General features: G+C 51.1%; 1 protein-coding gene across 2 annotated transcripts in view; it reads left to right on the top strand.

Annotated features, from left to right (window-relative positions):
• Positions 1–14,909, top strand: part of Kcnh1 (potassium voltage-gated channel subfamily H member 1) — a 285,008-nt gene that overhangs the window by 218,117 nt on the left and 51,982 nt on the right. For both annotated transcript variants that reach the window (XM_005082858.4, XM_005082857.4), the window contains exon 10: positions 305–501. In XM_005082858.4, the coding sequence (XP_005082915.1) occupies positions 305–501 (197 nt within the window). The remainder of the gene's footprint in view (positions 1–304; positions 502–14,909) is intronic.

The raw sequence follows: 14,909 nt of genomic DNA, 5'->3' as shown, positions 1-14,909 counted from the left end.
GTTCTGAGGGGAGCTCTTGTGTGCAAAGTCATGCAGTGAACCACAAAGTAGTCTCGGGTTACAAGTGGTGCTATGGGGGCGGGGAATGGGGGGCGGTGATGGCTTTCTCGGGAGACCGGCATCACCCATGCCAAAAGGGCAGCGTTATCATCATTAGTTAGGTGCCGTCTTAAAGGCTCTTGAGTTGCAAGTTTCTGAGGTTCCCTTTGTGATTCCCCCCCCCCCTGAGCCCAACCTGCAGGTGGCCGGTGACCGTGGATCCCTCCTGACTAACCCTGTGCTCATGACCACTCTCTCCCCTCAGGGAAAGGAGACGTGTTTGGAGATGTGTTCTGGAAGGAAGCCACGCTTGCGCAGTCCTGTGCTAATGTCAGGGCCCTGACCTACTGCGATCTGCATGTGATCAAGAGGGACGCCCTCCAGAAGGTGCTGGAGTTCTACACGGCCTTCTCGCACTCCTTCTCCCGGAACCTGATCCTCACCTACAACCTGAGGAAGCGGGTGAGCTGGCGGCGGCGGCTGCTTCTCCTTCCATGCTTTTACCTAGTGCAGTGCACTCTGGGTAATCGCTGGGCCGGGGAGGAGGGGGCGCAAACCCTTTCGCCTTTGCCTTGTGTGGAGAAGGGTGTTCTGAGCCAAACCCTGCCCGTTGTTTGCTCTGGGGAGCTTCTGTCCTATGGTGCCGCGGAGCATGCTGGGCTGGAAGACGGATGGTGTAGACGGGCTTTGCTGTGTGTCTGTCTGTGGTCTGGGTAGTTCCTAGCAGCGCCTGGGCCTTCTGGTACTGTGGAAAGACGGTAAATGTGGCTCCTCACCAGTAGAAAAGGCCGCCTGATTGATGTCCACAGTGACTGGGACCTGCAGAGTGGAGTAGAGCCATCATCTAGCCGACTGGCAACGGCACTTTATCGAAATGATATGAAAGCGTGTTACTTGAGTTCTGCAAAGACAGCCATGGGATTTGGTTGTCTGGAGGAAGTTTCGTCTCCAGCCAGCTCCTTGAGAAATGAGTTTTAAGAGAAGAAACTGTCTTCCCTAAAGCTGTTTCTTTCCCATCAGGTCACCTGAGTTTTTGACCCCCCCCCTCTCTCTCTCTCTGTCTCTGTCTCTCTCTGTCTCTGTCTGTCTCTGTCTCTGTCTCTCTCTCTTTCTCACTCTCTTTCTGTACTCTCCTTGCCTTCTATAGTTTTTCATGATAGACTTTCTCTTTTCTTTTCTTTTTTTTTGTTTTATTTGTTTTTTTGGTTTTTCGAGACAGGGTTTCTCTGTGGCTTTGGAGGCTGTCCTGGGACTCACTTGGTAGTCCAGGCTGATCTCGAACTCGCAGAGATCCGCCTGCCCCTGCCTCCCGAGTGCTGGGATTAAAGGTGTGCGCCACCAACGCCCAGCGTCTTTTCTTCTTTTTTTTTTTTAAGACAAGATCTTACCATTCAGTCCTCAAACTTTCAACCCCCCTGCCTCAGCCTCCCAAGATTCACACCTGCCTTTGTGGCTGGCTTGCTTGTACTTCTTTCATCTGTCACCTTTGGGTAAACACTAGCACGCTCACTCCCGACCAAGGAGGTTCATCCCTCAGGAGGGTTTCCATAAGGTGTTTCCCATGGTGGCATCATGCTACCCCACTGACCGGTCTCTCAGCAGTCCCGGTCCCTGGCTCTAGTTGCACATCTGGTTTGTGCTGGACTTTCTCATGGTCACATTGATCTCTCCTCTCTCCCATACCTCGGGCTGGTCACTGGACTCTACTGCTTTTGCCTCAGCTTTCCCGTATGGATTCATGTTTCTCTTCCTTTCTCGCGATACTGGCAGACTCTTCAAGGCCAGCCTGGAATTCTCAGGATACTGGGGGTGGGGAGGCCTCAAGGCCCTCACAGAATCCTCAGGGCCTGTGGAATCCTCAGGTTCTCTCATAGAGACCTCAGAGCACAAAGCCCCCGCAGGCAGAGAGGCTGAACTAGCTTTCCTGCCCGTGTCTGCCCCTACCGCATCACTCCCTTAATGCCTGCACAGCTCATCTGCTCGTGCTCATGTGACCCAAACTTAATCCCTGAGGTCTGCCCACAGACCCCCTCTCTGCACCCGTCCCTGTGGTCTAAACTGTCTCTCTGAGGATGTCAAGTGGTTTCCTCAAGCGTAGTGTCTGTGCCTGGATATCTTTCCCCCGTGTGTGACGAACTCCTGCTAGCCATTCAGATTCTGGAAGATTCCTTGCGTCATTAGGTCTCTCCTGGTGCCAGATGAACTGGACTAGATAAAGAAAACCAAAAGACTCCATCCCTTTGGGTGCCCAAACCTAACAGAAGCACTGTTTGGGCAGCATAATGGCAGTCCATTAAGTATATACAGTCAGTGATCGTGACTCCCCGGGACTGTAGCAAGAATGAGGGAGGGGGCGGCTAAGGGAGAGTTGGAGAAGCCGTGTGCAGGGAAGGAGTCAAGTGCGAAGGATTGGCTGGCATCAGGGAAAGGGCAGGTAGTCAGCTAGGAGAGCACCTGAGCAGAGTCTGGAGAAAGAAACCTGAGCCTGGCTCTTGAGCCCCTTGTGCAAGTGTTGTTAAGGCCAACCTTTGACTGTACACACAGTAGGTCTCTTCCTGCTCCACTCCCTTGGGAGGAAGTGCCTTGAGCACCATGCTCAGGCACCTGAGAGGGCCTGTACCCTCAGTGCATACTAACTGCAGAGTGCCTGCAACTCACATAGCATCTAGTGACAGGGGAAAGAGATTGGCCCTGGGCCTCTCTTTCCCCATCGTGCAATATGGTGTGTTGGGGGAGAAGAACTCTCCAGCCCCTCAGTTTGAAGGCTGCCCACCCAACCTCCAGGGTCGGCTGGGCGCCGCTGGAGAAGTGCCCCTCACTTGTCTGCTGGCTGGGAACATGATGCTCGATGCAGATACTTTGGGCCAAGTGGATTCTCCTGACATCTATTTTTTGGTTTATTCCTTCCTTCTGTGAAAGCCGGTTGATTACAATCAGCTTTCAGTGTTGTTGGTTACATGGGCTGAAAAAAAATATGAGATTTCAGTTATTTGGAGGAGTAATCATTTTAGAATAATTATAGATCAAATAAATGCCTTAAAAAATAACAACAAAAACCAATGATGCCTCAGGGTAGGATTATTTTTATGCACGTAGGATGATTGACAGCTCTGGAGAAGAGGAGGAACCAGAGCTGTGGACAGTCCAGGGGCATCGCTTTAAGGGTCAGACCCCCAAAGAAGAGGAGGCAGGGCTCTGGTGTGTGGACCTGAGGGTATTTAGGGTCCCTTAATTCCCCTACTCAGGAGCATCATGGGAGAAACTCAAGCATGCGATGAAGAGTTAAGCTGACCTGTGAACTTTCTTCCCACCCCAAGCCTGTCCAAGTCTGGTATTGAGCCAAAGGGATTTTAGTAGCAGCTTTATGTAAAAGGCCATTCTTTTCTTGGAAAAAGGAGACTTGTCATTTTGGCGCAACCATTGTCATCTCCCATTGTGTCCTTCTGGGAATTAATTCACGGTTATACAGGGCACTGACGATGAGAACATAACATGCATGAATTATTCTCCTAACTACATTTTTTTCTGACAAAGTGAAGTTATTCTTGTGGCTGATTCTAGCTTGGCAAAAACCAAGTGAATTATTTGCTAAGAGTCCTGGGGACACTGTGCCATCGCAGCATCTGTCTGTGGATTTGTCTCATCTCCACCCCCCTCCAGCACACAGCAAAAGCTCTGAGCCAGAATGTGCCTCAACGGCCAGCCCATTTCTCTCCCTTGTCCTCACCATTCCCCTACCACAGATAGGACATTTTACAGAAAAGCCAGAGAGCTGGCTGGAAATGAGAGAACTGGAATCCAAATGATTCCCGGACCAGAAACATCTCCTGGCTTCCTCTGGATTCCATATTCTAAGCCTCAGACCTTTACTCCTCAGCCCAGGTGGATAAGCATATTCCCCAGGGGTCAGCACTGTTTTAGAGCACAGCCCAGGAAGGGGCTTGTCATGCTATTCTGTCCTACAAAGCCATGTAAGGTAAATGTGGTGCCAGGCTTAGAGACAGCATGGGACCTTCTGCTTTTCTTGCTGTGAGTTTCAAGACAAATGAGACTGGTTTGGCTCCTGCCTCTGCTACTTAATTCTTCTCTAACCTTGACCATGCAAGAAGGCCCCCTCCTCTTGAAGATGAGGAAGGTGAAGTTGTAGCCCCTGCTGAGTGCTCACAGACATGGCCTAGGACACAGGAGGCTCTCGGTTAAGTTGATCCTTCCTCGGTTTCCTCTTCGGTAATATTCCCCACATTATCACCCTACGCCTTTTCACAGACCTTCTGCCTCTGCTCAGAGTGAATGCCCTGCAGAGCTCAGTGTAGCAATAGAGCTACGTGGAGACTGCGGGTCTATCACCGGGGAGTGAGGGGAGTCTAGCATTCTTGTTTCTTCTGAGTGGAGCAGCCTGTGGTGAGTCATGAAGGGAAGACAGTGGAAACGTCATCCCAGAGCCTGGCTAGGGTGCTGGCTCTGCAGGCATCTTCCTGCAGGCCCTGAAGTCACCCTCAGCAGCAGACTGTTGAGAGTGAGATGTCACCAACTTCAGGAGGCACAAGCAACAGCACTACCCCGGCAGTGATTTATGTCAGCTCTGAAACCCTCGGAGCAGCCATTGTCTTTTCTCGGGGAGTAAACCAGGAAGCTGTGCAGGAGAGACTCCCTATCCAAGGTCACCCAGATACTGACTGGCAGATGCTGGACCTGGCTGTGCACCTGTGGCCAAAGGTGTCCTGCCCTGCCCCGTGACTGTCTGGCCCTGGGAGACAGTTCCCACTGTGACTTCCTTTAGCTTTATTCTGGTTGTTGACTTAACACGGGAGACAGCCCGGTTGTCTCCTAAGCATCTCCAATGACTTCTGCTTGCACCGATGAACTCAGAAGCAGTGAAGCCTACCAGACCTCAGACTAGGGATGGGGTACCGGATGCATGTGCTGGGGAGCAGGCTAACAGACCCTGTGTAGAAAGGTCCTGCTTTGGGGTTGAGCTCCTATTTGAATGCAGGATTGTTGCTGACTTGGACTCTTGGACATCTAAGCCTCTCCTCCTTCATTTGTAGAAAAAAAAAAGCTCATATTTAGGGTGTAGTGGCTCACAGCTATAATTCTAGCACTTGGGAAGGAGGCTGAGGCAGGAGAATTACTGCTAGTTCAAGGCCAGCCTTGGGTGCATGGCAAGCTCCAGACCAGCCTAGGCTATAGTGGAGACCTTGTCTCCAACAAAGCAACAACAACAACAGTCTCTAGCCTGATTAACGCTGTTGCCAGTTTTGTGCACTTTAAAACAAAGTATAACATGGTGTAGCAGAGCAGGGCATGGTGTCTCATGCTTAGAATTCTAGCACTTGGAAGGCAAAGCCAAGAGGATTGCAAATTCAGGAACAAACCAGGCTAGAGACTGAGTTTGAGCCAGCCTGGGCAATTTAGTGAGACCCTGTCTCAAAACCTGACACAATAAATGTATCCTGTTCCTGTGGGAGGCGCCCTGTCCACGTTAGTCCCTTTTTCTGTCCGCTGATGCCCCCCACCCCCGCTCCCAATCTCTACTTCTAGGCCTGAAGAGTTGAAGTCATGCCTGGTCCCTTTGCGTTAGGAGCGGATCTGTTTCTTTGGTTAATGATTTGTGTGGGCTCCGCATCCCTGGGAGTAGAGAAGAGGCGTCGCCTCTCGGTGCTCAGGGATTGATCATTAGGACAGTAGATCAAATGTTCCACAACTCAAGGATGCCAGCATACAAGCAATTAGGTAATTACCAGCAGCCAGTGCCAGGGATAATTGGCACACAGGTAATTGGATGGGCGCTTCTCATCTCAGAGTGTAGGGCTTTCTTTTCAAAGCTAATATTGTTGTGTATTTGAGCAATTTTTTGCAGTGTTTGCTTATGATAATTTATTCCAGGAGGGTTTTTAAAAAAATTATAATTAAGGCTCAACCTGGTATGTTCGGGAGGGAGCTGATACCCCCGTCACCAGTGCTTTCAAAATAGGGGCTTTCTAAAGCAGAGGTTGCCATGGTGAACGATCTTGAATGCCATGTGTACACTTCTCCCCCTTTCACCAAAAGACATTTTCTTCTGCAGAAGAAGAGCTCAGAACCTGCGAGGTTTGTAGAGAGCTCTACTCATAGGTGGTGTTGGGAAGCCCTCTGCGTACTTCCTCATCCTTGAGGAGCAGTTGTAAGCTAAGAAGAACAGACTATAAAGCCAGGTGCTTAGACATAGCACCTACTTTCTGTTGAATGCTGGTGTGTCATAGCCTGGGTTTTTAAAATGATCTCTGCATCGCCAATAGTTTCCCTGTCATCCCACCATAGTGAAGGCTTCTGTGAAATTAAAATCATCTATTAGCCTGTCAAGTCAGAGGGGTAATAAAATCATAGTGCTGGAATTAGGGGTGACGGAAGAGGACTGGCGGTGGGAGCGACACCGCTGTAATCTTCGTGAAACAGCAAACTATAAATCAAAATCAGCCTCCTTCCTCCTCAGCAGGGTCGGGAGGTGGTGCTGGGGACCCGCTCAGTCTTTCTTGGTCCCTGCTCTTGCTAGGGCCCCAGCAAGCATAAAGAGAGTCCCCCCACGGTCCTGGGGAAGACTAAGGGGGTCACTCTCCGTTATGCCCATCTCACCTGACCGAGCAGGGGCCAGCCTGGGTCTGCTACGTCTCAGAAAACCTTGAAGTTCTGGGCCGAGTGTGAACTTAGGAAATGTCACCTCACGGCTAAGCCCTGCCACTTGCCAGCTGGAGGTAGGGACCGGCGAGCACTGAACGGCATCTTGTTAAGCGGCATCTTGTTCCCCCAGTGGACAGTGGACTTGGGGCGGTGACCACACCTTAGGGCGTGGCTCCAGACATGGTCACCGCCCCCCCAAGTCCACTGGTGGAACAAGATGCCCTGTTAAGTATGGCTAGTTGTACGTAGCCTGTGGTACCTCAATGGGTACCACAGGATGGGATGAGAATGAGCTAGGCAAATTGCCTCACACCCGGTAAGGTACAGCCCCGATACATTCCTTTCCATCATCTGTAGGAATGGAAGCCATAGGTACTCAGGACAATCAGATGGAACAGTATAGAGTGGTTGCTAAAATTGCGGTCTGTCTTAAAACAGTCTCAGACAAATTCTTTCTCTTTCAAAAGTGGTTCCTAGGTTTTATATAAACACATAAAATCACACATGTGTATATCTCGTGAAAGTAGAGATAGAGCTGTCCAGGGTCCCGATGATAGAGGGGACATGGGAGAGGGCACGGCCATGTGGATTGCTCTTGATGGGACTCCTTTATCCCATCAGCTGCTAAAGAGTCAGAGGGATAGGGGATGGGGACCTGAGCTCTAGTCCCCAGGATTCTCTTGGTCAGGTCTTTCCAAAGCCTGGTCTTAGCAACCTCAGTTAGCACCTTGGAGCCAGAGCTATCACCACAGAGGTTCCTGGAAGGATGGCGCCACCAACTGCATCATGGGTAGAGTTTCTTCCAACCCAGACTTCGTGGGGGAGGGGCATCCAGGGGGTGTGGCTGTCAATGCTAACTCCTGTCAATTTACTTGGCATAATGTGACATGCTGTGTTTGCCACAGGCTGGAATAGAACTGACCTCGTATAGAGAAGCCCCAGGCCCATGCACCCTGTGGGGAGCAGCATGTCTTTATCATGTTTCTCAGGTGGGCAGTGGGTCAGGCACTTTATAACCAAGAGGGCAACTTGCATTCGTGGATGCAGAAGCTCTGTGTGGATGGAAGGTGGTTGACCCTGAGAGAGGAGTCCTGCCTATAAGGCAGGAAGATGTTCCAGTCTGGAAACATCCCCTCGCCTCCTCCTCATAATACTGCACATACATTCATGCATGCATGCACACTTACCCTCTCTGTCACACACATAAACACACACATACTCACACATAAACACACACATACTCACACATGCACAGTCTTTCTCCTTCTCTCTCTCCTTCTCTCTCTCTCTCTCTCTCTCACACACACACACACCTGTACACAGGCTCTCACACATAATCCTTGTTTTGTTTATTTTTTTAAGATTTTTATTTATTATGCATACAGTGTTCTGTCTGCATGAAGAAGGCACCAGATCTCATTACAGACGGTTGTGAGCCACCACGTGGCTGCTGGGAACTGAACTCACGACCTCTGGAAGAGCAGCCAGTGCTCTTAACCTCTGAGCCATCTCTTCGGCCCCACATAGTCCTTGGTAATGTCCTGCACTCAGCCCCTCCCCTCCTGTTATCGGTGCCCCGAGTGTCTTTATCCCTGAGGAGCAGACAGCCATTGTTCCACAGAGCTCTCTGCCCTCAGCTGGGCCATAGGTGTCTTCCGAGCATTCTCAAAGCTTTGCTTGTGAGCTCCTGTCTCTGTTTTATTAGCCTAGGCACACCCTGTGTCTCTGACGCATCTCCCACGTGTGATTTTATGTAGGTGCCCCATAAACACATTTTTCCTTTGATTTTGAACTTACCCTCTACATTTCATTTTCTAGCTAGTCATAGATTTTACTCTAGCAACTCCCAGAAAGTGGAGAGTCGGGATGTGAACCCAGGCTTCTGTAACTTTCATGACCTCTGCCCTTGAAGAGATCAGATGAATGGAGTCTGTGCCAGCTCATTCCCCTCCAAAAGGACTTTGAACACCTGCATCAGGATTCATTTGCCCGGTCCTTCTTGTGTGTCTCGGTCACTGGGTCACATACCTGCTGTGGTTTGAATCGCCTTACTATAAACCTGGTTGGCTGTGTTACTGATGTCACGTAACAGCCCTGCGCCTTGTGTTGACCTCTAGAGTGAAACTTCCAACCTTCCCTGGAACATAGCTTCTCTACAGTCTCCGTCTAGGGGAAGCCTGTTATATTCTCATCCAGTGAGCACCCCTCACCTCTTGGTAGCTCTTATCATACTTCAGATTAACCACTTACCGAGAGTGTCTCCCTTGCTGTCTAGAAGTCCCACAGGGGCCGGTCCATGTCTCTGGTTTCTCTGTCCTGCCCAGCTTGACTTACAACTTTAAGGCCTGAATGGGCAAACACTCCATCGCCAACAAGAAAACAGACCTCCTCTAATCATTGCTGAGCCTCCCTCTTGTTGCCACAGGTATTTAAAGCCTCGTCTGCAAGATGGCATCTATAGAGAAACCTTCCTTTCTTCTCCTTCTGCAGCTTCGCTCCTAGAGCCTATAATATCCCAACTCTTTTCTGCCCAGGATGCCTGGGTATCGAGGATCTCAGCCAGCAACAAATAATAATCTCCTTTGCCGAGTGTGTGCTAAAGTCTTTCTTTGTGTATAATACCATCTCACTAAGGCGCTGAGGATACAGATACCTCACAGATTAAATAACATGCCCCTGAGTTGGGAAGCTGGAGTTCAAATCTGATCTGACAATGGCCAAGATGATTGCGCTCTTGGATTTGTGGTAGTCGTCTTGCAAGTGGTGACGGCAGGCCCCTGATCAGCAGATCTGGCCTCCAGAGCAGTGAGGAAGTTGCAGCAACCTTGCCTATTGTCTCCAGAGAGGCTCTGTGTAAGCGGCAGGTTCCTGGACACCACCTAAGTGCATGTGGGCACAGAGCGGACATGTTAGGACTTGCTTGATGGTGTTGGCGTTGGATAGTTCGCTACCTGCTCAGGGATGGGACCCGGGAATGAGGCTGCATTCACATGGTAGAACCATAGAACATAACGAGGCTGGATGATCCTAATCAGTTTCTCTTTGGCTGTTACAGAGGAGACATAGAGACTTTCTGTCTGCAGGAATACTCAGGGCTGCAATTTACTTCTGCCCATCACGAGGGGCCAGAGGGCTGGCAAGTTACAGCCAGATACCAACCAGCCCAGTGGGGAGAGTCACAGCTTGGCAGGGCCCTGAGGACTCATGCAGAAGCCAGAGCCTGGGCAGGACTGGGCCAAAGGTTATAAACAAGGAGCTGATAACCGTGAACCAGAGGGGCATGTTAGGATTCAGTTAGGAAAAGCTCTAGGTGGGCATTGGTGAGAGGCATCGCTTTGCCGTTCAGAGAAAAACCTGCACCCCGTGGATAGCCCTGATCTTCATGGAGGCTGCCTCCTTGTTGGGTAGCCGCTTGAGTGGCTTTGGTGGATGATGGCGTGTTTGCCCAGATGTATTGAGTGAGGAGAATAAAACTAATTTGCTAAGCACTAAGAACTCAACAAGAAAGTCCGCAGAGGGAAACCTCTGGCCGGTTTCACTTCTGATCCCAAACACCACATGCATTTTTCTAGATCTTTCCCTATCTGCTTCTCCCTAAGGAGAAGGTGTCTGAAGAATCCATGGGAACTGTTCAGGTTTTCAGGGTAGGGCATCCATCAGGGCTAGCGTTCTCCCCTGTAGAACAAGTGGCCAGCACGGATGGAGAAGTGACTCTCCCTGGGGTGGGGTGGGGCGGGGAGGGCTGAGTGAGTTGGCCGCGTCCTCTCCAATTCCCACGGCACATGGCAATATTCTAGCAACCCAGTAGCTCCCAAACCTTTGGCTTCCCAGGCCTTTCAATCCGCATAACTGCTCCTGGAATGTGCATAGCAATGAGGGCCAGCATATTTTCCATGACAGGTTTAATTTTTAAAAGGCCCCTTGCTTCGGGGAGCACGCTGAGGGTTGTGTCTTGTTCCTCGGAGATCTATTTGTGCACAGCTGTGTCTCGCAGCACACTTCTTGCAAATGTCTCACACCAGACAGGAAGATATCTTTCGGTTAATGGCGTGCAGATTTCTTTTTTAAAAGAGGTCACTTGACCATGTTACACAGCGTCTAAAATCCTGCACTCTGCAGCCCACACCTGATGCCCCTACTGGCGGTGCGTGGTATTGCACTCTCACTCTAGGAGCCCTCTGGGACCTCCACCTTGGGTGAAGCGGTGGGTTCGCCTCTCACCATAAGCCAGAAGAGAGACTTCTGCAGGCTTGGGATAAGCCCCACGGCAGATGGTGGAGGTGGCAGGACAGTGTGTCAAGAGAGACCACAGGAAACAGGATGTTGGAACTCTCAACAAAGCAAAGCGCTCTGGCCCACGGCTGGCAGACACCGTGCAGTGCCCTGGCAGCCTGCTCCTTCCCTGAGGTCCTACCTCCAGCAGCTGGAGGAACTTACCTGAACTTGAGTTCACAAAAGGAGTTAGGAGACAATGGTGTGCGGCTCAGGCCGTGTGCTGGGTCGCTCCTCGGTTTGATTCGGTTGGCAGTGGGAAGTACTCCTTCAGATATGGGGGATCCTAGGGATAGCCTTGGGAGGGGGTTGTGGAGCGGCTCAGGAAATAAAAGCAAAGATGCCAATGCCTGGAGGGTTTGGGGAAAGTGAGTGGGTTCTGCACACATTGTTTTTGGAGGAGAGGAAGCTATGCCTGTTTGGCACAGCCTAACTTCTTGCCCTGGGAGTCAGACGCCTTTGCAAACCCCAGACTGTGAGCTGGGCTAGAATAAGGACTCCTATGCCGTATCCAGGTTTTCCCGATCCTCCCCCTCCTGGCCAGATGAGCTCAGCAGCAGAGCGGTTTGGTTTGGCTGTTGAGCCACAGGCGGAGGCCACTGGAGAGCGGCCAGAATCTTCATCCCGGGCTGGCTTTGCGTTAAGCACTTCCTAATTCCTTGCTGACATTTTGCTCAGGTTGGAACCTGAATAGGAATGTGTCCAGCTCTAAGCCTGCTGACTAGTGCTGGAGGCAGGGCCCGGTTGCCTGTGGTCATGGGCAGCAGAGCCTCTCGGAGACCATCAGCAATCATTTCCTCCACCCCCAGAGAACCTGCCAGCAGAGTTGTTTGCTGTCACAAGAACAGCACAGCTCCCCGTGAGTTCTGGGCATCTTTCCGCCCCTCCCTGTCACTGCAGATGGCTGTTCTAGGTGCACAGGGGTCACAGGATGGTAGGGGCTAAGCGGAGTCCCTGCTATCATAGCACGGGCTCTGGCCACCGCTACCTCCCTCTGCAGAGCTGGATCCTGTCTGCCCACGATGTGTATATGTCCCTCATATCCCTGGCTTGAAGGCTGCTTGCTACCCAGGTGCACTGACCTCTCTGTGGGCAGCGGCCGTGGTGGTGATGGCTGTGGAGGTGGTGCTGGTGGTGGGTGTATCCTAGCGTCTGTCTGTGTGTTTCCCTATAAATGGATCATCTCAGAAGCTGCACTGGGGAGAGGAGGGTGGGTCGAGAATGCATCCAGCCCCTGCTGGCTGCCCGTTCCCCCGGGTGTCTCCTACCCCTGCTAGTCAAGCTGTGCTTGGCCAGGGAAGCTTTGTTCCTTCTGTGGGGGAAGAGTGAAGATTGGCAAAGCACCATGCCTCGGTTAGCAACTTGCGGACATGTGCTTCGTGGAGACTGAGTGTTCCCATCCAAGAGCATTGGCTTTGTGAAAAAAAAAAAAAGAATCCTTAATATTTAAAATGGACTGGCAGGAGAGCAGGTGTCGAGAAGAATAGAAAAACGGGTACATGAGGCACTTGAGGGCCAGGGCCTCTTAGCCAGGGCCCCTTGAAGGGATTTAAAAATAACTCCTCTCTGCAACCTCCCACAGTTGGCCATGGGACACTTAAAACCCAGAGGCTTTGACTGAGGCAGCAATGCAGGATGCCTCACTAACAGGGTGGGAGCCACATATCTGAACACCTGGGCTTGGGGTCAAAGTGCTCATGGCAGACCCAGCCTTCCTTTCACCGTGGCCGGGGGCAGCCCGTGGGGCAGCCTGGTTCTGGGATGTCAGTGGCATCTAGACCTAGAGTCACGATTAATCTCTCGGTGTCCGGCTGCCTTGCACGGTTCTCAGAAGGATTTGTGTACACGCTGCATTTCCTAGGGCTTCCCAAGCTTCACGGGGGGGTGTTAAGGGTACAGTTGTATAGGAAGAGTCTAGAAAGTGGTGCTGTGACACCTCGGCCCTTACATACAGTGAGACAGGGGCCTCCTAATGGGTTAATGCCTGGAGCTGCCACACTGTCACACCCCTGACGGCTCTAACCGGCAAGTATGTCTATCTCACAGCTCTGGAGACCATAGGTTGGGGATCAAAACATCTGTAAGGCCACAACTTCTGTCCTATAGAGGAGGACCCCTACCAGCCTCTGGTGGATTCTGCACCACAAGCCTGTCCTTGGCTAGTGGCAAGCAGGCCTTAGTCTCTGTCAGTATTCAGACACCTGCCAGTCCCTTGTCTGTGGGAGATCTCCCTCTCCTTTTTCCTGTGAGGACATCAGTCTTTGGAAGCAGGCCACCTCTCAACCCAAGGAGAGTCCATTTTGAGATCTTTGCAGTGGTGACATCTGGAAGGACCTCTTTTTTTTTTTTGCATAAGGTCACAAGCATAGGTCACAGATGTAGGACCTGGAAATATTTAGTGGCATACAGTGTAATCTATAACCTCGCCCTGTCTTCCCTCTGCACCCTCTCTTTCTGTTCCTCTCTTTTCTTTTTCTGTACTCCCCTTGTCCCCCTTTCCTCTGTCCCTCCCGGGCCTTTCTAAGGGCCGTAAGCCCAGAACAGACAATTTCTCTTCTTGCAAATAATATTCCTATGCCATCTGCATTTCTTTGTCTTGGTAGTTCTGGGAATGGGGTTTAAGCATTGGGTTAATCAGCGGTTTACTCTTAGAGTAAAACACAGCGGTTTACTCTTAGAGTAAAACATCATTTTCCCTGCTACCCAGAGGACCCATCTGCTTGAGAAAGGGATTTACAAAGTACCAAGGGCCTGGGCACCTCAGGTGCTGACCTGAGCTAGGCAGTGGCCACAGCTTCCAGCTGATAGGGGTAGAGAGTATGATTTAGGGGTAGAGAGTGTGGTAAGACCCAAGGGGTCATGAGTGTGCCTTCATTTCAGATGGCTAAGGACAGTCTATGGCCAGCTTTCTAGCTCTCCGTAATTTTCTAAAGTTTTTGATAATTCCCAACAGCTTGTGAATAAGGTCCAGACCTGGAGGTCTCTTGCAAACTTCTGTTTCCAGCTGCGGTTGAAAGCAGCTTTGTTCCCCAGCCCCAATGAGCTGTTGCAGGCACAGAGCCTGCCTGGCGCTTACTTCTACATATGTGGTACCTCCCCCCTACCCCCCACAGCCCAGTCCAGCCTTCAGGCACCAGCTGTAATTATCTTTCATGCTCACACCATTCCCCAATGAAACCTCTTCCAGAAAGCTCTGCCCAGGAGACTCCTGCTGACCTGCAGTCACTCTCTCTTCCTTCGGGGGATGAAAGGGTCTCCAAGGTAGAGTTAAGTGGAGACACTTGCCCTGAGAACCCCTTGCCCTGACTTGTGGGCTGGACTGGGGGGATCTGCTGGCGTTTGCCCCTAGAACAAGTTCTGAAATGGTAAAGTTAAATGAGCCCTTTGGGTGTTTACCAGCCTTGCATGGTGATAATCTTCCTATCCCGTTTGCTCTAGAGAGCAGAAACCCCAAGTGACATAGTGAAGGGGCCCTGGAGGGGGCCCCTGAGCCTCAGGAGCTGGCGTCCTCTCCACACCTGTCCCTGCTTGACTTGCAATTCCTGTCTTTATCCTCTGATTCCCCTGTAATCCCAGCCAAGCCCGGCCAAAATGAGATTCCACCTACACCACAATAGATTTTAAAATACAGTTGGAAGACCATGATTCGTTCCTGTGACTTGGCTTACAAAATTAAGGATTTGGGAGGAAGGTTAAATTCCTAAGCCTTGTCTGGGCTCTGTTTCCACAAGAACCAGAACTATGTTTAGTTTTACCCCCACCCCCTGTGCCCTCAAACAAGCTTGTCAGTGCTTGCATTGCTGGGTTTTAGATGTAGCCGAGTCTCAGCTGCAGACTGGCCCTTCTGACCTAGAACCGAACCGACAACACTCAGAGGTCTCCCCACAAGAAACAGCTCCATGTTTTACCCAGTGGCAGAGTAAGGCTTCCCAGCCAACCTG

The sequence above is a fragment of the Mesocricetus auratus genome, unplaced genomic scaffold (genome assembly GCF_017639785.1).
Source record: "Mesocricetus auratus isolate SY011 unplaced genomic scaffold, BCM_Maur_2.0 Super-Scaffold_100676, whole genome shotgun sequence".
Lineage (NCBI taxonomy): Eukaryota > Metazoa > Chordata > Mammalia > Rodentia > Cricetidae > Mesocricetus > Mesocricetus auratus.
Note: the sequence above shows the minus strand (reverse complement) of the source record. Positions and strands in the feature narration are given on the sequence as shown.